At 43.4% G+C, this 22,814-nt stretch overlaps 3 protein-coding genes across 3 annotated transcripts; 1 reads left to right on the forward strand and 2 right to left on the reverse strand.

Annotated features, from left to right (window-relative positions):
• Positions 1-11,763: 11,763 nt before the first annotated feature.
• Positions 11,764-12,648, forward strand: CkaCkLH20_13182 (uncharacterized protein; the record flags this gene model as incomplete). The annotated part of the gene is made up of 1 exon (XM_038895893.1): positions 11,764-12,648. The coding sequence occupies one exon, from the start codon at positions 11,764-11,766 to the stop codon at positions 12,646-12,648; it is 885 nt and encodes a 294-aa protein (XP_038738805.1).
• Positions 12,649-12,961: 313 nt separating this feature from the next.
• On the reverse strand, positions 12,962-13,517 carry CkaCkLH20_13183 (stress responsive A/B Barrel domain-containing protein; the record flags this gene model as incomplete). The annotated part of the gene is made up of 2 exons (XM_038895894.1): positions 12,962-13,192; positions 13,413-13,517. The coding sequence occupies 2 exons, from the start codon at positions 13,515-13,517 to the stop codon at positions 12,962-12,964; spliced, it is 336 nt and encodes a 111-aa protein (XP_038738806.1).
• Positions 13,518-15,449: 1,932 nt separating this feature from the next.
• On the reverse strand, positions 15,450-19,535 carry CkaCkLH20_13184 (histidine kinase group protein; the record flags this gene model as incomplete). The annotated part of the gene is made up of 1 exon (XM_038895895.1): positions 15,450-19,535. One exon carries the CDS (start codon positions 19,533-19,535, stop codon positions 15,450-15,452), a length of 4,086 nt encoding a protein of 1,361 aa, XP_038738807.1.
• Between the last annotated feature and the right edge of the window lie 3,279 nt (positions 19,536-22,814).

Here is a 22,814-nt window from a genome sequence, read left to right on the forward strand (position 1 = left end):
AGCTATTACTCTTATCTTTATTATCTTTATTATTAAGATATTAAGATTAAAGAATATAATATAGACCTAAGTTATATTAAGTTAATAAGACTCTATAAGTAAATAAGACCCTATAAGTAGATAAGACCCTATAAGTAGATAAAACCCTATAAGTAAGTAAGATTCTATAGATAGATAAAACTCTATAAGTATATAGGATTCTACTAGGGCTTAAGGTATAGGGGTTAATTAATTACTAATTAAATAGGATAGGGTTATATATATAGAGAGGTAGGAAAGGTTTATAAGAAAGTTTATAAGAGGGTCTATAAGGGCTTAGTATTACTAGATAAGAGTTAATAGGTATTAGGTTGCTAGTAGCTATATTCTTTATATAGGCTATACTACTAACTTAAATAACTTTATCTATAATAGGAATTAGATTATTAGTGCCTAACTCTATATAATAAGGAGTACTATTAATATTGAAAATCTTAAGCTTAAGGGTATTAGAAAAGCTAGTTAGCTTAGTTATAAATAGGCTCTAAGGGAATAAGTATTAAGGGAATAGGCTCTAAGGAAATAATAAGCTAGGAGTTAATATAGCCTACTAAATAGCTATATATAGTATACTATCTATAGTAGATCTAATAAATAGGGGTACTTATCCTATTTAGGCTAGAGGTATCTATAGCTTTAATGCTATTAGCTTTAGTATAATTAACCTAAAGGGTAGGTTTATAGAGATATACCTAATAGGAGCGTCTAGCTAGAGAGGAAAGGCGTATTAAGTCTATATATAGTTATTAGCTATATAGACTAAATAAAGATAGAGATTAATAACTAACTTTAAGAGTATTAATAACTTTATTATTAGCTTTAATATAAGTATTAAGATTAGATAGAGTAATAGTCTACTAAAGCTTTAAGGTTTAATAGCTATAATATTTAATCTTTTATTTTAGGTAACTTATAGGTAGATCTAGAATTAGAATAGGCGTAACGATCTTACTATATAATAGAGTTCCTTTAGGCGTCTTTAAAATGCTAGCTATTTACTATAAAACAATTAGGTAAGGGATTAATATCCTAGTTATTAGTAGTAAATCTATAATAAAATAGTTATTATTATATCTAAGAATATATAAGATACTAAAGGGTTAATATACTAGCTTTATTAGCTTTTTTCTAGCCTCTACTAGATATAGATAAAGCTAAACCTACCTAGCTAGTTATAGTAATATACCTCTCTTAAGTAACTTAAAGATATAGTAATTTATAGGTAGGATAAGAGAGATAGCACTATTAGAGCTAAGATATAATAAGTAACTTAAATAAGTTAAATAGTAAAAAGTAGATAATAGAGAAGAGTTATAAAAGTTAGGAAAAGTAAAGGATTTATTTTTACTATTCTATAGGAAAAGTTAGATATATATTAGAAAATTCTATTTATTTAGTAAATCTATTTATCTAGTAAATATTTATTAATAGCATTTAGATCTTTTTTTTTATTACTTAGTATAAATAAAGACTAAGGTAATAGTAGGGTATTATTTACTATAAGCGCCCTTTTAAGGCTATACTATATCTTTTAGGGGCTTTAGTAACCTTTAATAGTGTTTATACTTTAGGTTCTATTATTAATTAACTACCTTAAGTAAATTTACTAATCCTTATTTATTTATCCTACCTAAGTAGTCTAGATATATAAAGGTAGCTACCTCTAGCGTACTTATATCTTATTATTAATTATCTAGCTAACTTAAGTGCTATCTTCTATATTAATAACCTTAACTATATTATACCTATAATACTTATTATACTTATATATAGTATAGTATTAGTATTTACTTACTAGCTTCTATTAGCTATCTCTAATGCTACTAGTAACTCTTAGCTATTATACTAAATATAGATAATAGCAATAAGATACCTACTAGGACGTAAGGCTACTAGCCTTATAGTCTTACTATTTAATAGGTAGGTCTTGTTATAGCTCTATAAGTATAATTATAACCTCTACCCTAGCTAGATATAGACGTTATAGACGCTAGAGCACTTAATAACGTAATATACTATACTAGTAATTAAGATATAGCCTCTTAGTTCTCTCCTAGCTATAAGTAAGCTACTCTCTATAGAGCAATATAATATTTAAGTAACTTAGTAGCTATAGTAGACGTCTTAATAGATCTCTATAATAGCCCCTAGCTATTATTATTAAGTAATCTATATCTATAAAATTCCCCTATATATTAGGAGGTAGTAAATAACTCCTCTAGTAATAATAGTATATTTAAACTTAATATATCTAAGTAGCTAGAATGCTAACTATAAATAGATTTAAGGATTATTAACTTTACTACTATTAATTAAGTAGACTATAACTAACTATCCTAATAGACTAGACTCTCTATAGGTTTTAATATATAATAACTCTTATAGGCTTTAGAATATAATAACTATAATATACTTAGTAATAAATATAAAGTAACTATTAGTCCCTTTTATAAGGATAATAATAATAGTAAGTAAAATAAAAATAAAGAGACTATTCTATTTATAATATATATTACTAATCTAAAGTTATACTACCTTAGTAAGGACCCCTCTAAGCTAATATAATACTAATATAATAGAGAGCTATATTTATTAGAGTTTAAGCTTACCTTTAGATTCTTTATATATTCCTCTAGTTTAAAGTAAGTTAAATATATAGCGTTATAGGAGATTATAAGCTTAATTTAATACTAAGATTATAATAGATATAAGAAAAAGGATAAACTATTAATATTAATACTTAATATTATTAAACTATTAAATTAACTTAAGGTATTAAAGAGTAAGATTACTAAATAGATACTACTTATTATAATATAATAAGTTAAAATTATACTCTAGCTAGAGAAACTATCTATTATACCTATAGGAGAAAAGGAGAAAGTTAATAAGGATAAAGTAGAGGAGGATAATAACTTTAATAACTTAATTTACTTAAATCCTAAGGTCTTCCTTTACTTTATTAACTTAGTTAGCCTATTTAAGAGATTTATAATATTAATAATAGTAGAGGAGAAGCTATTTTAAGGTTTTAGCTACTTTATTAACTACTTAATTAAACTCTACTATAGGATCTTATAGCTATTATCTATATAAACTACTAATAGCTACTATACTTATATCTAACTAACTAGTAATAATAGTAATCTTATTTTAAGTAACTTAATCTTTCTTTTTAACGTTATTATATACTATTATATAGATTATACTTATATATATTAAATAGTAAACTTTAATAATTATAATACTACCTATATTAGTTAAGTTATTATAATAGGCCTAAATTATTATTAGTAATATTATATAATTAAGAAGGGTAGTATTATACTTATAGTATATAAGGCCTTTAGTCTATTAGCTAAGTAATACTTAGGACTAAAACTAGCTTATTTAGTAGAGAATATATATATCTACTTAATAATAAATAATAATAAGTATATCCTCCTTAGTATTAATACTTTTATATATAAAGAGTATATTATTAATATAGAGTACTCTATTTTATATAACTATATATAGAGGGAGGTCTATAACGACTTAGCACTTAGGATAGAGATTATTAAGTACCTATAAGGGTAATTAATTAATAAGACTAATTAGAGACTAAAGATCTTTTATAAATATAACTATATTTTTAAGCTAGAGTAATATTCTTATATTATTTAATATATTATAACTTTAAGGCTTAATAATATCCTAATAATAATACCTCTATATTATACTTATCCTATTTACGCTAAGCTTAAAATCTAAGCCTTTAGTAGAGAGTATTTTAACTAGGAATAGGATATACTAATTACTAAATATCCTATAGTTACTTATTCTATAGAGGTATATATAGATAGCTTTAGCCTATATTAAAACGCTAGATAAAGCCTTATTAAATAGTATATAATTTTAGCTAGACTTATATTAAGTAAGTATAAAAGTTATTATAATATCTTTTTAATTACTCTTATTCTATGTAGCTTAAATTTTAATAAGGTAATTAAAGCTATACTTATATTAAGAGATCTTAATAAGGATATTATTATAAAAATAGAGCTAAGTATATAGGTCTAGCTTTATATACCTATTTTAGCCTTCTTAAGTAATATACTATAATAGGTAGAGAACTTTAAGTTAAAAGGTCTAAAGGGTAATAAGTTTTATTAGTTCTACTTTATTAGTAAGTAAGCTATAAAGGCTAAGAATAATAAGATAATAGTACTTAACTTTAACTTTATTATATATAGTTACTATTACTATTAATTAATATTAATATATAACTTTATTAATATTAACTTACTATAATTAGATTAAGTATTATATAGAGTATAGTAGGGTATTAAAAGCCTTAAGGTAAAGCCTATTCTTTTAGGCTTAACCTTAGCCCTTAATATAATTCTCTCTTAGCCTATTAGTATAATATACTCTAAGTTTAATAGCCTAACTAACTTAATATATAGCCTTCTACTTAATATCATCCTAAATAGAGTTAATATAAAAAAAGAGTATATTATTACTTTAAGATATTAAGAGTTCCTATCTAGCTAGAGTTAGTTACTATTACTTATATTCTACCTTAATAGCTATACCCTTACTAAGTATATAAGATAGTCTATTATTATATTAAGGCTTTTTAAATATTAGCTTATAGTTAAATATATATATTTAGCCTTTTTTAATAAAATATATTAATACTTAGATCTAGAGGTAGCTAATACTTAACTAGGACTTAACTTTATTATATTATTATATATAAAGTTAGCTAAGAGTAATAATATATTAATAGGCCCCTAGATTTCTAATTATAACTAAACCTACTTTATTAATATTATACTTAATATATAAAAGAGGTTTTATACTCTATACTACCTTACTACTAATATATTTAGAGTAAGCACTATATATTCTTACTATAGGTCCTACTATAGCTCTTCTTTTATATAATTAGTATAATCCTTATTAGTATAAACGTCTTATATATTAATTAACTCTAATAGTAATAATAATAATAAGTTAAATAAGTATATAAAGTAGTATCTAAATAATATAGTATAACTAAATATTTATATTATAGTTTACTACTCTACTATAATAAGGGAGTATATATTACCTATTAATATAAACGCTCTAATAGGAGAATCTATATATAGGTATATTATTATTCCCTTTATATATAATTATAATAATAGTAAATAGTTTATAAGGATACTTTATACTAGTTAGGTTTTATAAAGTAGTATATAATATTTAGTTAGGTTTTATAAATAAATATAGTAATTAAGTTTAGAGAAAGAGGGAGAGCTACCCTTTAAGTACTTTATTTAATATAGGCTATAGTTTATTAGCACTATAGACTACTATCTTTCTATTAATATATTAAGTAGCTTAACTCTCTATTAATAATAGACCTACTATTAGTTAATATACTATTAGATTTACTTATACTATTTATTAAAGAGGCTATACTATATATACTTAAGTATATTAAAAAGGATTAAATAAGATAGTTTAAACCTAACTAATAAGTAGCTAGGCTTTTTAAGACTTATATATATAAGATAAACTATTTAGTTAAGGTTAAGAAGCTACTACTCTAAAAGGTTATTATTTAGATATTATCTATATTACTCCTTAGGGATGCCTTCTTCTTTAATAACCTTAAGCTTATAGCTATAATAAAAGCACTATATAAGTAGTATCTAACTATATTTAACTTATTTATTACTCTATAAGATTATTTATACCCTATAGAGGATATTAATAATTATAAACTTAATATTATAAGACTATACTATTAGGATAAAGAAATAGCTAGGGCTTATTACTTTATTAGAGCCTTTAGGCACTATATTATAATTTAAACTATATATTTAACTTACTCTAGGTTTAGCCTAGCCTACTAACTAACTAATAGCTATTTAGCTATATAACTTATAGACCCTATATATAAGCTTAAGCTCCTATCTTAGCTACTAGTTTATTATTTTATATCTTAACTTTCCCTATTATAATAATAATAATAATAATAGATTTTTTACTATATATCTAACGCTTTAATACTCTTCCTCTAAGCTACTCCTCCTAGCTATCTACTAGATAATTAGCCTTAAGGCTACTAAGCTAGTACCTTACTATACTATTATATTATTATACTATTAATATTAAGCTTTTTAAAATTATTTATAGAAAACTCTTTACTTATTATTATTACTATTACTATTTAATAAGGCTATTATAATAGTTTTATTACTTATTATTAACTATATTTATAATATATTATCTAAATAGGCTTAACTTATAGATTCTTAACTACCTTAAGCTTTAGATCTATAGCTATTTAGAGGAAACCTATAAGATACTTATAGGTACATAAATTAGCTTTAATTTATATAAATAGCTCTATTTTATTAACTTTTAGATTATCTAACTACTCTAAAAAATATAAAATAAGCCTTAAAAGCTATTTATAGTTAAAAATAAATTTTATAAGAGTTTTCTTTTTAACTAAGGTCTCTAAGTTCTTATATCTAAAGCCTAAATTCTAGATATTATCCTTAATAGCTAAAGCTTTTATATTATTATACTTATTAAGAGGTATACTAAATAATATTTTAGAGAAAGGATTTAAATATAGTAATAAAGAAGGAAAATAAGGAATAAGCCTCTAGCCTAAGAGTTAGAATAGTAGCTAGCTTTATAAGCCTACTTAATAATATAATAGATTAACTAAAAGACCTTAAGAGTATTATAAAGAGGGATTTATAATAGAGATATTATTTTAATTAAAGGACCTTAAAGGTATTATAAAAAGGGATTTATAACTAAAAAGTTTAATACCTTTATAATAGGTTTAAGCTATTATTATTACTTATTAGTAACTAAGCTTACTATTTATTCCCCCCCTATTTTTCTTATAGCTCTTATAAATAATATATATACTTAAAAACCTTAGCTAAACTAAATATATTAATATTAGTTTAATTATAAATTATATCTATTTATTTTATTAGGAGATAATATAGGCTAAAGTACTATTATTATAATAAATATATTATAGAACTTTATATTAAGAAACCGCTATAAAGCTTATTTAGAGCTAGGCACTAATTTGTCTTTATTACTTTATTAGTATTATTAGCTATATCCTATTAGCTAAAATTAGGTCTACTATTTATAAGATTAATAATAGTAACTATCTACTTATATAGTAAAAAGATATATCTTAGTATTTTTAGTAGTTTCTATTATAAGTATATATATAAGATTATAATAAGCTAGTTATTTTAAACTTTAGTAAGATTCCTATTTAATAGTATATTAAAACTATTTTTATAGATAGGTATATTTATATATTCTAACTTAATACTAATACTATAGCGTATAGACTATCTATAGATATCTTACTATATCTTTATAAGCTTCTCTAAGTACTAAGTTTATATATAAGTACTAAGTAGCTATAGTATATTATATCTCTAATTTTAAGGTAGATATATAATAAACTTAAGTATTTAGTATATCTGTAATAGATAGTCTTAGTATTAGTAACTATAGTATTAGCTTACTATCCTTAGGGTATATAACGGTATAGCTAATTTAGTAAATATATTAATTATATAGTTATTAATATAGAATCTAATTATAGAGAGAACTAACGCTATATATTTAAAATTAATTAATATATCTACTTTAATAATGCTTAGAATAGATAGTAAATAGGTTATATTAACTAAATCTTCCTCTATAGCCTTAATAATAGGGAAAAGTTTATCTTTCTAATAGTAGAGAAGCTATAATATTAAGATTATTATAATAAGGTATTTAGCTTAAAATAGGTATATTACTATAATAACTATATAATTATTAGCCTTAGCTTAGTTTAGCCTAAAAAGCTCTATATAGTTCTAATTAGTAATAATAGCTTAGTATATATAGATTAAGAGGTTAAATAGCTATAGTTATATATATAGATATATATTTATAAATACTAACTTAATTAGAGCTATAATAACTATATATACCTAGTGCTATAGCTTAGTTAGCTAGGCGCACCTAGATGGGGCGCCTAGAGGGGGCCTAGAGGGGGGCCTAGAGGGGGGCCTAGAGGGGGGGGGGCGCACCTAAATAGGGCCCTAGAGCAACGCCTATACTAGCACTTAAATCCCTAGCCTCCTATTAGTTAATTAATTAATTAGACTTAGTTATAATATCTATAATTAATATAGTATTTAAATACGATATAATATTTAATTAGTTCACTATATATTCCTATAAACTTATGTTATATATACCATGGTAACCTTAGTCCAATAAGGTATGGTAATGTTTGTTGAAGAGAGCGACAGAAGTTGGGCCTAGCGCCGAGCATCTTGCCTTTCTATACAAGTAAGGGCAAAAGGGACACGGGCAGGCGCATGCGTCTTGCCACTAGACATCTATGACTGAGAATCTATCACAGCATTGAGAATATCCTGAAAGGTCGGGCCCATACAGGACACTTTGTCAGTGTCTATCACAACCGGACTATGGAGAAGACGACCAGCAAGAGCCTTTTCCCAGAAGCCAAGACGCCGCAGAGACAATCAAAGTGCTCATCGCGCCGGTTGAGAATGATCGGCTCGGGCAGGCGTACTCGCAGCAGAACAGGCACAAGGCCCGCAGGTTCCGAAAGGGAATGACCAACGTTTGAACCCGATGATGAATCCGACTCCAAGGTCGAAGTGAGTACATACTACCCTCCAACGGCCGAGCCCATTCGCATTCATGGCGCGTTGGCTGGGGTCGTTGGCTTGGGGACCCCTACGAGAGTCACACTCGAATTGCCAGTATCAGCCGCGTTGATAAGGTCGTACTTCGGAGATATCAGAGGGCCTGCAGGTTAGACTGGATATAACCACTCTCATGAGACGACGCACCAACAAAAAAGAACAGTTCATCTCAATGATGACAAGGAGGAGAATCCTGACGCTGAACCTGATGAGAACGATGGCGACGATGGCGACGATGGCGATGATTTCTTTCCATCCGATGCAGAGGGTGAAGAGAATGTAGACTGCCATACCAAGGTCCCAGGTTCAGGCGGAGAGGCCTGCACTGCAGCAATGTCTTGATGACGTATGCGAAAGTGGTCAAGTGCGTCTTCGAGTCATCTACGGAAGTGGCCCACGGAAGTGGCGGTACACGATTGTCCCATTACACTACCTCCAGTCATCTCGCCACCGGCCATCCCTGCATGACTGCTCTGGGCACCTTTTACCACGGATGCGCGAGGCAGGAGACACGTGCATCCTTGACAACGACTGCGAGCTTCACCAGAAAGCAAGCATCGCAATCAACAAGTTCCCAGAGATCGCTGACGTTGCCATCGCAAATTGGTGGCCCGTACCGCACCACCAAAGACATAGATGCTTGGGTCGTTATCTAATAACAACTCGAGTCTATCTTCCACTACATCCGCATCCTTTGCAGCCGACGCCGCTTTCAATCCCTCGCGGGATAACAAGGCACCCAAATGACCTGCTAGTGCGATGGCGTCCTGGTGTCAACTAATATTGTTGGCTTTACGGCAACGTTGACCTCAATGTACAACACGATCAATTGCGCCCACTTTGTCACGGGCCCAGTCGCATCCTAGAACCTCAGCCGAGTATCGACAAGATGTTCGATATGATGGTTGTCGTGTGACTTTGCCCTGAAACTGGAACCGCTCGTGCGCTTTGGAAAGTGTTACCTGGCTGTCGCGGAATTTGGCAATATTGACAGTTAACTTGAGAGTATTTACTATCAAATTCGGGCCAGAAGTTGTGCGAAGCATCTTCAAGGCTTCCATGCAGTCGCACTTGGCGGTATTGAGTTCAACCCACAACACGAAAAGACACGAAAAGCAGCTCGCGAGCTAGGCTGCGCTACTCGAAGCCAAGCGAGTTGCGTTCAAGTCAATCAACCCGAAGTTGACATCTCTTCTAAGAACGCTCCAGCCACAGCCGCAGTTGCTGTCATCGTTTTTTTATTACCCGGCCGCATCGACAGCAGGGGCTCAAAGCATTTCGTTATGCACGTTGAGCGACAATTATGAGCCTGGAGCTGATTTAAAGAGCGGTCGAGCTAATCGACTGTAAGTGCATGGGAAAATGGATGATAAATGTGTAACTCACCGCACAACGTGCATACGTCACATTGAGTCAACAAACTCAAATTGAACAGTGTTGCATTGTTACTAGTCTGGCTCAGCTGCGATAGCAATTGAAGAATCGTAAAATGAGAACACCTGCGCACTTTGACGATGGAAATCGCCATTTTACAATCACAAGTCAAACTTCTGTCCTACTAGATCCTCAGTCATAGCCCACAGCTTCTTCGCATTCTCGATGTCGGGTGCATACTCCCGCGGCTTGCCAACCCGGGTAGTCGTTGATGAGATGAGGCATGAATTAAATACAGTGGAGCGATCTTGAAAGAAGCCGTGAAATCATTCCGGATAAGCTAGCGAGAACCCGTTAGAGTTGAGGATCAGTTTAGAGGGGCGGCGACGACGCCAAGCTTGTCTTCGCTGACAGCCGGAAACCATGTCCTTCTTCATTTCCTTTTCCGCGCCTTAACCAAAGCCGACGACACCACGGCCATATCAAACCGACTTTCAACCCGCGATTTCTCGCATGCGCATGATTCCGGCCACGCCTCATGCGGAAACAGAACTCGTTCCTACACCATCCCCACCACCCCGAGCGCATCCCGGAAAACCCGCCTCAAAATCCGACGTCTCCGCCGGATCACCCGCCCCGCAATCGCCGAAGACAAAATCCCGGTCCCCGCAAGTGGGTCCGATTCCCCGGATCGTCAGTGGAGCTTCCCGGGGAAGGCCCCGCCCAGACCAAGACCACCCAGGAGAGCTCTCTCCGGCCCGCGGCACCCCCGCCACAAGAGACCATCTCCTTACTCCTCATGCTGAAGCATCTCCGCGCCCGGACCAGCCCCGTACCTCAGCTCCCTCGTCCCATGACGCCGACGACCCCTCACGAGACCCCAAAGTCTAAAGCCCAACCTACGGCTGCGCACTTCGCCCCCCCGTTAGAGATTATCCGCCAAAACGAAGATGGGGTTGGGCTCCTCGTTGTGGGGATGTATGTGTTGTCCGCCTCTTCTTCAGTGTCTCGAGTTTTTGGAGTGGTGAGTAGCATCGAATGTCACAGCGTCGAATTGATATCACAGCTCGCGCCTGCAGATTTCAACCACAGTTGCAGCACACGGGGTAGAATGCCCTCTGCCCTAATGAAACAAAACTCCTCATGTCGTGATCACCAACGTTGAGGAGAACAAAAAGACTTATTCTTGGAATGCGCCTGGACCGGCTTATCTTACCTCATACGGCCCAACTCGAGCTTACGGGAGAAGCGTAACAGGGAAGACCCTTATCAAACAAAACGTGTAGCTGGTGATACCATTGGGCCACGCATCTTCTCGGCGGACAAAGCTGTGACATCCACCTCGACTGCCCAATCCGATGGCCTCCTGCTACAGATTCCCTGAATCAGTTTTCCCTTTCTCTTTCTCTCTCACACACACACACATCAGAAGACCATCGAGGCAACTAAACGGCTCATCTTTTCTCCCCCTTCTGCTCTCCCCGACACCTCAACTTCCCCTCATTCTCCTTCTCGCAAATCATCTTCACCTCTAGATACACCAACATCACCCGCAGAACGCTCATATCCCCCAAAGAGAAGAACGCAAAAGAAAATGGCCGTCAAGATGGACAACATCCGCCAGCGGATCCAGTCCCAGATCCCGGACAACATCAGACAGCTCCCCGAGACCCTCAAGCCCAAACCCGCCCACCACCTCGACAACGGCGCCGACTCCATCCCCGCCACCCTCGCGCCCACCCTCGTCTCCCCCGTCCTCCCCACCCCGACCCTCGGCCACGACGGCGCCGTCTTCACCATCGCCTACGCCACCCCCATCGCCAAACCCCCGCTCGCCGTCCTCGCCGCCTTCGTCAACCCGGCCACCTACCCCTCCTGGAACCCCATGTTCCCCAAGGTCACCGTCAACCGCGTCCCGACCGAGCCCCTGCCCCCTTTGCTCGCCGGCTCCTCCGTCGCCGACGCCAAGCCCGCCGACCTCATGCTCGAGGGCGCCCAGGTCACCTTCGAGGTCCACCTCGGCCTCGACCCGGCCAAGCCGTCCGCCAACTCGCACTGCATCATCACCAAGCTCGAGGACTTCAACAAGGTGATCACGACGACCGCGGGCGGCGAGCACAAGGGCCTCAAGGGCTACCGCGTCGCCTGGAAGACCACGGGGTACACCCCGCCGACGTTCCTGCTGCGGGCGGAGCGCGTGCACGAGTTCCTCGAGACCGAGGACGGGGGCGGCACCGAGTACCGGTGCTACGAGACCTTCTACGGCCCGCTGGCGCACATCGTCAAGCTCACGCTGGTGGGGCAGCTCGAGGCGGCCTTCACGGCGTGGATGGACGGGCTGAAGAGGTTCGTCGAGAGCGGGGGGGATGTGGCGCCCCCGGCTGCCGCTCCCGCCGCCGCCGCCGGGACGAACGGCGAGACTACCGCCGAGGCTGCCCCCGCTTCGGCTGCCGCCGCCGCTGCTGCCGCTGCCTCGTGATTTCGGATACCTCGAGTGACGGAGGGTGTTGAGATGTCTTTGGGTTTGCACGTTTTGAAAACGAAATGAACAAAAACATGAGGGATGAGGCAACCGGGTTGTTTTTAGGTGCGTTTGTGTGTTTCTGTGATACTAGTAGCTTGATACCTGTCCATAACCGGCAACAATGGAATTGGAATTCGCCTGTAACCGAGTAAGGTGATAAACCACCAGTCTCTACCAACGTCCCGTGACGCCATCTCACCGAGAAACGTGAAACTCACAACCTACTTCCCATAGACCTCTCTCCTCACCCAAGTCCACGAACTCGCTCTCACAGCGACGCAATGGCCTCCGGCTTGAAGTACACCGACATGACGCCGCCCACATCGAGATTCTCTTTGACGAAGGACTTGAGGGCGCCGTGGGCGGCGCACTCGTCGTCGTAGTACTTCATGTCCTCGAGGGAGGCGAACTCGGTCTTGGCGACGATGGTGAAGCCCTGGCTGCGGGGGTCGTCGATGGCGGGGCCGACGACCATGGAGAGGATGTAGGGCTTTCCGTCCTGCGGTGGCTCCGTCAGCAATGATGCGAAAGAAGGGGGTTGTTTTCCCGTCGGAAGAAGGCTAGACGGCCGGTCTCGTTATCACAAATGACAACTCGGAGAGTAGTTTCGTAGGTGAGTGAAGATTGGGAGATGGCATCACCCCTCCGAAACCCCAACTCCGAAGCCGCCAGAAACACAACAAGTGCCCCCCAAGGAGACCCAACACCAATATACACACCTTCTTCTGCGAGCTGCCCAGCACCTTGTACTGCTCAATCAACCTCTTCCTCTGCCCCTCGTCCGCGATCTTGAACATGGTGACGCGATGAACCCGGTCCGCCATCTCGTCGTTGAGCCTCGCGGGACTTCCTACGACCTTTCCCAGATACAGTCTCTCACGTTCTCGTTCTCGTCCGGTCGTTGCGGAAAACCGACGACGACAGTCCTCTCGTATCTTGCTCGTCCGCTGCGTTCGTGTGTCGAGATGGGTATACCCGAAGCCGGTGGTAGAAGAAGCAATTCGTCGATGCGGGGTGGTGATGGTGGTGACGTTCCGAAGCCGAAGCACAAGACTGGGCCGGGACATGGAAGGGAGGGGCTTAGCTATTTAAATAGGTACACCGACTAGGTAAGGTAGTGGGAGGGAAAGTAAGGACAAAGCGGACGCAGCACCTCAGACTTGGGCCGGGAAATACTTCTAGCGGGATAAGGAAAGAAAGAGCTCTCGGATTCTCCCCAACTTTTACGGCTCCTACGGGGGTGTGTGTGGCGGATGACGGCGTTGCGAGAAGAACATCGAGCAGTGGAACAGACGAGGGGTGTTAGGTGCGCCCCGGCCCATGCATGAGCTACCTACCTAAGCTCCCTGAGCTACATGCCTAGAAGGGGTAAGCTCCACCTCTCACATCCGACACCGACTCCGACATCTCTCTCTCTACCAATGTCCGGTTGGGATAGGATATCTTCGCCGGCTTTACCTAATTAATACTTAACAATAACTACCAGTCTATCCAAATCACATCTCCAAAGGCCATTCGTAAGATGAGCTCAGTGCAGTGTCGCCGGAACCTTCAACCCGTAAGCCGACGGCGGGGACCCTCATCCGAAATACCCTACCCCTCCCGCCCGAGCGTACCTAAGATGCCGCAATGCCTATGAACAATATCTGAACAGTAAGGTAGGCTACCTTACCTTACCGAACTTCAGATCATCAGCCCAAAACCGAGGGCTGCATAATACCATAACCACTCAATCTTTTGACATGTGTCCACGTCTATCGGGGCTTACCACCGGCCCTTCCTTCCACCCCGCACCCGACCCCCAAACCATGAAAGCCCCGCGGCGTCCGTCCACGGTGGGGCCGCCGTGGCCTTACACTTTCGCAATCTGCACCTCACCTCCTGCAGCAGCTGCATCCATCCAGTCCAGTCCAGGGACTCATCCATCCGACCAATCATAAATTTCTCCGTCTCGTCTCACTCTTCTGCCTCCTTGTCTTCGAGACGAAAATGTTCTGCGCCTCAGCATAGGAAAACCTCACCTCTCTCGACTTGACTTACACGACCTTCACCCGACAAAACTTCGCTAGCAAATACACACCCATGCCCATCAAAGAGTGAAAGGGTTCTGCGGACACTCACAACCGGACGGGAAAATAACAAGCCTCGAGGCGCGGCGGCTTGCAACCTGCCAAGAACAACCAAACCCCTGAATAGCCTCGGTCGAGGCCGGTGGTTTACACATCGCTTGGTGGACAGATACACATTGAGGACCCGGCATGTCACACTCAATCAACACCTCGCAACGATGAGAACCTCGGATTAGTCCGTCTGGTATTATTCCGTCTCGTCATCTAAAGGCCGTTACCATTCCCCATACCCAATGACCATGTCGGGTGAGCTCTCCTGTGATGCAATAATTCCCTGGGAGATACCCTCTCCCGTCTACGCTAACGGCCATTCCAATTATCAGATAACCCTGACCACGCCTCACCGCCAACACGGTGGCGCCAAGTCTCTCCTGCGTGTGATATTCAGCACCACGAGTACGCAGCCAAGCCTGGTATCTTTCGTGCTTCCCACCCATCGATGGGCACAACCCCATGACACAAAAAGGCGTGACCGTACCAACGCCCGGAAGTCCTTCCAGTTTCCCGAGCCCAGTCCTGCTGGGGCTCCCCTAAAACGCCATATCCGTCTTTGCATAGACCACCAGCTCTTGGTGACCCATGTGACCAGCTAGACCGTACCCTCCTTCTACCTCGTCCTCCCGTCCATTAGAGTATAGGCGAGCCGGGAGAGAGTCCCCCCATCCGCCGTACAACCACCTGCATCTTCTCAATCAACTCGGGCATCCGATAGGGTTTCACGAGAACGTCGTCGCATCCCGCGCTCTTGGCCTGCTGCATCTGCTCTGGCCTCGCGTTGGCGCTCACGGCGATGATGGGGATCCTGCCGCCACTGGCGCAGAACACCCGCCCCTCGTGCTCCAGTTCGCGGATTCGTCTTGTGCACGTCAGCCCATCCTGGATCGGCATTTCTATGTCCATAAGGATCAGGTTGATGGGCACCGGGGGCCCCTGAACGCTGGAGAGACTTGAGCTAAAGTACTCTTGCTCCTCCTCTTGTTGCAGGGAGATCGACTGCATGAGTCTTTCTAACGCCTCGATGCCGTGATTGGCCACGTCGACGGTGAATCCCCTATCTTGCAGACCGCGGCGGGTGATTTGCTGGTTAATCAGGTTGTCCTCCACGACCAGAATGCCATCGAGTCGAGGGTCATGAGATCTCGGCCTTACTTGCGAGCCGGGTGTCCTCTGTTCTTTCGTGGGCGATCTAATGCGCGGTGCCGAAATAGGGGTGGTGGCAGCGATGGCTAGCGTTGTCGCCCTCACGGCCGCAGCTGCAGACTCGGCCTCTCTCCGGGATGCCTCGGACGGTACGTATGCCTCGACAAAGAAGGCAAACGTGGATCCCACTCCTGGTAAGCTTGACACACCAATGGCGCCCTTTTGCAATTCGGTCAGACGTCTCGAGATGAACAGTCCCAGCCCCGACCCGCCGTATTTGACGTGCGTTCGCGAGCTCGCTTGCACAAACCTGTTGAAGAGGTTCGCCTTTTCGTCTTCAGAAAGGCCTTGGCCCGTATCCTTGACTTCAAACATCAAGTATATAGGATCTCTGCGACCTTCCAAGGCAGGCTGTTCGTATTCCGATTCCTCGTGGCAAGATCGTGGTATGAAGGTAACGGCTGACGTCTCATCGGTAGGTCGTTGCCGGGAGGCTTTCATGCAAACCGAAACATTTCGGATCGACCCCGACTTGGTGAACTTGAGTGCATTGGTGAGTAGGTTGATGAGAACCTGCTTGACACGCGAGGGGTCTAGATCGAGGTAATCGAATCCGAGTTCCCGATACGATTTGTCAACCTTCATGTTGAGATCGATGTCGACGCGGCGTGCTTCCACATCAAACATCTTGATAGCCTCTTCCCCGATCTGTACCGGGTTGACCGTGCAAGGCGTGACAGCCAATAGTTTGGAGTCCAGCTTCGACATGGTTAGAATATCGTCCACGATTCGCTTCTGATGCTGGGCGCATGCAACGATTGTCTCGGCGTTCTCAATGCTGTCCGAAAGAAGCTGCTTCATATCAAAGTGTTTGCCGTTATCCTCTTCAGGTGGCGACTTGATCAGTATCGGACTGGATGGGCGGTTGGCGAGTTCTTCGCATCTCGCGAGGGAGGCAATGATGGCATCGGAGCAGTGAACGATGGCGCTGAGAGGATTGCGCATCTCGTGAGATGTCATGTCGATGAAGTTGTCCTGTTGTCGCTTCGAGTCGATGGCCTCTTCGGTACGTCGCGTCTCCGTCTCCAATTGCCACTTTTGCAGGGAAACGTCGCTGATGCAGCCAGTGAACGACTGCACTACACCATCGGAATTGCTGACAGGCATGAAAGTAGCATTCACCCATCTCGGAGCCGAAATCAGGTTTCCTCCGGCATCCTCAGCCGTCCAGGTGGTGTTCAATCGAATCTCAGCTGTCTGCGGCTTCTTCTCAGACACCAGCCGGTTCAAGGACTCGGTCAGGATAGGAAGGTCCTCCTTGGCAACTGATGTCTGCCATGGCCGGACTTCGTGCTGCGTGAGATCCACCTTTTCAATACCACACAACTCGAAGAATGCATTGTTCGCACCCAAAAGGCGTCCTCCGGTATCTATGTCAAACATTCCGACCGTCGCAAGCTCCGCCATCCGCTTCAAGTTTTGTGCTTGCTGGGTCCGCCTGGTTGCTTCGTCAGCCGTCCTCTTGTGTGCCGTCACATCTGTCAGGCAGGTAAAAGTCCGAATGATGGTTCCGTCCATGGCGCGTTCTGCCTTTGCTTGGGCCATAACATACCGCTCCAACTTGTTGTCGAGTTCGCTGTAAAGATCGGCTTTAAAGGGAGACCTGCGCGCCAGCAGTCCATTGGTGTGCTCAGTGCCTTGCACGCGGAACTCAAATTCAACTTCATCCTTTATGCGCAGTTCTTTGTACGCCTCGCGTATCTTTTCTCGGTCAACCTCCAGGACAAAAGAGAAAGCACCTCCATCCTCAGACTGGTTATCAGGATATCCAGTTATGCGGTACCAAAGGTTGTTGGCAAAGGTGATGTTTCCTTGGTGGTCACCGATGGAGAAACCGTTGGGGATGAAGTCGGACACAGTCTGGAACAGCCTTGTGTACTCAATGACCTCCTTTGTCTGGTAGGCCAGCTTCTCCTTCAGCATGGCCTGGTCATAGGCTGCTTGCTCGGCTGCGTTTCGTCCCCTTCGCCTCTCTTCCTCCAATAGGACGGTACATGCCAGCGATGTCGTCAGCTTCTGGGCCAAGAGCTGGATGTATAAGTTATAAGCATCGTCATATGGTCGCCGAGGGTTGAGGCCTAGGACAAGCAGACCCATTACTTCCTCCTCCTTGGTCGGTCGGATGGGCAAGACGATAGCCGCCTCACATGGATCACCAAAGCCACGCCACTGTAGACCTGTCAATAAATCTTTCGGCAAGCTCCCGTCAGAAGTCCTGATGATTAGTGGCCCGTGGCTGCGCAGGGCGGCACGGTACTGAGACGCCAGGCCTGCGTCTGTCTCTTTCAACCGCAGCGTTTCGGGCATGATAGGGTGGTTTTTCGGGATGCCGAGAGCACCCTCCAGACGGCAGATATGTTCGAAATCGTGTCGTGATTCGCTACCAGCGTCTGATCCGGCCCGTTCGATCGAATATAGCATAGCAAGCGGGATATCGTAAGCTGGGTCGCATTCCGAAAGCTCTTCGATGAGCTTGCTCCAGTACGATTTGACGTCTTTGGCGGTGCCCAGTTCCTCGCCCATATCGACCAACATTTGGATCCGTCTGCGGAAAAGGTGGTACATCGTGGTGTCCGATATCAAATGGATGAAACCAAGGCACTGATTGTCGTGTATTACCGGAACAAGTGACCATTTCAGGTACGTTTCCAGTGGCGGACCTTCGGGTTGCTCCACAAAGAAACAAAACTCCTCCTCGCTGCTAGACCGGCGGCTTTGTCCTGGATTCTCCATCATATCTTTAAGCTGATTTGCGATTTCCGGGAACACTTCTGTCACGGAGCGGCCGAGCAAGTTGGGGTGTCGCGATCCTATCATTTCTCCGTATGCTTCGTTGTAAACGGTGGTGAATTTGGGTCCCCAGTAGATTGCTGTGGGTTGAGAGTTGCACAGGATCTGGCTATACGACTGGTGCAGCATCGACGGCCAACTATCCATGGGCCCCAGAGGGGTTGAGCTCCAGTTGACGCTGTCGATCATGTCGAGGAACGGTTCCTGATCCGGCATAAAGTCTGGCAAAACTAACGGTGGCTCAGTAGTCGCTCTAACGATTCGGGGGTGTGGTAAATCCTCTTCGGACGAGTCTGCTGAAGACATGGACGGGACAGTCGAGGCGTGGGGGTGCAGAATTCCGCTGCTCGCTTCTCTTCCTCGCGATCCATCGAGGCGTATCTTCCTAGGAGGCTCCGACATGGGCGGGAAGTCGTTGGAGCTCACAACTACCCATCTGTTGAGAACGACATTCCTGGTCCAGAAGTGGTTGTTGTAAAGAAACGACGGAGAGGTGGCGTCTTGCGCCGTGATCCAGTCCCAGAATCTTGTGTGGTCAAGACTCGATATGGACTGTAGAACCTCGAGAAGGGCGGGCTTGCTGGTAAGGGCCGGGTTGTTGTAAATGACCTCGGCGCGAAGGGAATCCTTGAACGAAGCCGGAAGGGTAACGACGAAGCTCGGTCGGGGGTCAGACTCGAGAAGGTCAACGACGCCCACACCGAGGAGCGGGGGAGGATGCATGGCGGCGGGCAGGGTGTATGTGTCGTCCGCTCAGCCAAGTGATCGGCAGGATTTGGTATCAGTATCTGTGACTTCTCTCATCCTCAACCAATGGTCGGCTCGGGGCTGGGTCCTGATGTCAGGCCAATGCGCTTCTGGCGGTATTCTTGTGAGTATATGCTTCGTTTCTAGAGTCGATTCTGGGCCCGCTGGTGAGGATAGGGTTTGAGTCGGCAGACGCGATACACCGCGGGCAGGGCAAGACAGGTGCTGGGAGTTGTTTGCGATGCAGGAGGGGAGATGCGGGAGCGGCGCAAGGGCAGGTGGGAGAGAAAAAGGACCAGAAGCGAACCGGGGTGGTGCGCGCAAAGTGGTCCAAAGTGGATGAAGCTGACGAGGGTGCCAGTGTGGTCGAGTCCGGAAGCTGCGATTCTGCTGTGCCGGGTGGAGAAGGGCGCGCACCGCGGCACACCCAGGCTGTTGTTTCCTGGCCGGGGCGAGGTCCAAAAGCTGGTCAATACCGGCGGGTCAGATGGTGAGTTTTGGTGTTGGGACTCTGCAGGATCCCCGGTCAAGGCCTGTCAGAAGAAGCGGGCGCGGGATGCACTCCGTACGCCGCGGGTGCGTTGTTGTGTTTGGTGGTTTGGTCTGTGGTTGTGGTTGTGGAAATCCTGGGCTGGGTGGAAGTGGATATCGGACCTTGGCCGACGTCGCGTTGCGGCAACGTGAATCCGGAGAGGGAAAGAGAAAAAAATAAAAAACACGAAGAATGCAATAGAAGTCTCGCCTTGGAGGCGCTGCGACGGAATGATGGCCAAGGACGGACGGGACGAAAGCGTTTCGTGTCGAATGGAAGGAGAAAAGATGAGATGACAAGACGGGAAGGGCGGAGGGCGGAGGAGAGAAAATGGCTAGCGGTGGACGACGGAGGAGCAGGACGTGGAGGAGCAAGACCAAGACCGTTCTCGGGGTGTTTTGAGGGGCTGAACGGCGTCGTCGCAATGGTGGCTTGTTACGCAGATGGCGGCATTTGGTTGAGAAAAAAACAATCTTGGACCTTTTACCCCCGTGTCGATCCCTTTGTCGTCTGAGAGCGGCTAGGGCGACCGTGTTCTTGGGTGAGAACTCTCGTGGTCACCTCAGTCGAGGATGGGATTGGAGGTCGAGGTGACGGCGGACGTGATTAAAAAATCAGAAAAAGGCAGAGCCCGTAGCTTACAGAGCAAAGCTAAGCTCGCCTTGGTGTTGTGAGGTAAGGTAAGGCAGGTAAGGCAGTACCTGGGATGCCAGGGCCGGGGGGACATGGAACTAGGGAGGAGAGACGGGAAGCAGGCCGATGACGATGGAAGACCGCAAGGTGTGTACAAGGTATCGTGACTACCTCACGCAGCGGGTATTAATGAGAAGCGTCTGTCCGGTCGGGTTGAACAGACGAGAAGCTGCAGTGACAGTCACAGTGATTTAGTCCGGCCCGGCCTGTTATTGCTGTAGTGCCTCCTTCCCTTTCCTCTTTTCGACGGAGCGTCTCAGCCTTCACCGACGGCAGCTCTCTCTGCTACCTTGGAAGCTTAAGTACCTTCCCGCGCGGTCAGCAAAAGAGATGGTGATCGAGTGGACCGGACCAGAGGTCGAGGATCGGTCAATATCTTGGACGAGCAGAGCATCGGTCAGGCAAGGTAGACGAGAGGCGAGGCAGATTCTCCCTCTCTGTCTCTGTCAGTCTCTTTCGGTCAGTCCTCTCCGTCTCCGCAACGCAGATTACTGAGATGCTTTGTGAGATGATGTGGGATTCGGCGTGGTACCCGAAGGTCCCAAATGTTCCAAATTGGTCCAAACTGTCCAATGTCCCGGTGTCTCTGCCAGGGAAGAAGGAAGAAAAAAAATAGTGCAGAGCGCAAGGCCGGCACGGGGGCAGGCAAGAAAAAAGTGGATGGGGGAAAGAAGCTGTCCCACCAAAGCGACCACGGAATCAACGACGCCCAACCAATCACACATGCCCCGGGGTGTGATGGGTGTAGCATCGTGGCGTCCCACCCCTGATGTCTCTAAAAGCTTCGACGAGGGGGAAAGTTATTGGAACCAAACAAGACGCTAGACGCCTGTCAAGTGATGCTAAATAGGAATCGTCTTCCCATCGTGGCTCTTCTCCTTCCGTTTTGCTTTCTTATTCCATCCAAAATGAGGAGGTTTAGTGCTGAGATGAAATCTTAAACGGTGTCCAGTCCGTCGCGGCGCTTGCTCATTTGCCAGTGACGTTATTGCCCCACGTCATCCCGACTTCACACGTGGAGTCGCAATAAATCCTCCATTAATATGCACCTACCTCCTTGATCCAATCCCTTTCCCACCAACCCAGCCCCCAATCCCCCACGGTATCTTGATTTTTTCTGCTCAACTGATCAAAACCAGGCCAAGCTTCCTCCACTCATCCGATTTCCCAATATTGTCATTATTTCCTTCAGCTGCAATCCGTGCGCGTAAGCCTCGCGCGGCTGAGAAGATGGGAGAGAAAAAAGGGCAAGATGCGGTCGGACGGGCTGTCGTCACAGCTCTCCTTCCCGCTCCCGACAGATGCGTCATGTACAAGCACGGGATGGTCATTGCGCCTGGTGACATCATAATCTCCTAAAACGGCATCCCCCCTGCCTTCCCAATCGTGGACGCAAAAAGAAACAGAGTTGCGGTGGGTCGGCCCTGACTCCTGCTCGAGCGCGCCCAGCCAATCACATGCTCGTATGGTCTCGACCTCGAAAGTCAGGAGCAAGCTCCGGACGACGAGATCCAAATCTTCCAACTTCTTGTTGGGTTCATGTCTCGCAAAACTTGGACGAAAGAGTCCCATTCTGAGCAATGCGGGACTAGTATCATCGGAAAATCGATCGGCGCAATCCCGTCCGTGTCGCCAAGCACGTTCCTGGTCCACCTCCTACCTTAGCCTCTAGGGGAATTTGTGTAGACGACTCGACTCCCCCGTGTCAGGAACATTTCTCCCGCAACACTTTACACGCATAGCGCAAACGATGGCTTTTTGGGACCCCTTTCTGTTTTGGCATCTCGTTCCGCAGACCAATCATCCGCGGGCACCTCGTCACACGAGCGTTAGTCAAGTGTCTTACTACTGCAAGCCTCCCAACGTCATCCGCCTCGACTAAGACTCTCACCAAGGCCCCTAATGTGGGATAACGAGTCTCAGCGTCCACGAGAGGAGAGGCCACCAGCCAGCCACGCAGCAAATAGTCCGTCTAGGTGCGGAAGCTCCAAAGGAACCGGGGAAAAACAAAACAAAAAGAAGTCTTCCAT

This window comes from Colletotrichum karsti (assembly GCF_011947395.1).
Source record: "Colletotrichum karsti strain CkLH20 chromosome Unknown Scaffold76, whole genome shotgun sequence".
In the NCBI taxonomy this organism is placed as follows: domain Eukaryota; kingdom Fungi; phylum Ascomycota; class Sordariomycetes; order Glomerellales; family Glomerellaceae; genus Colletotrichum; species Colletotrichum karsti.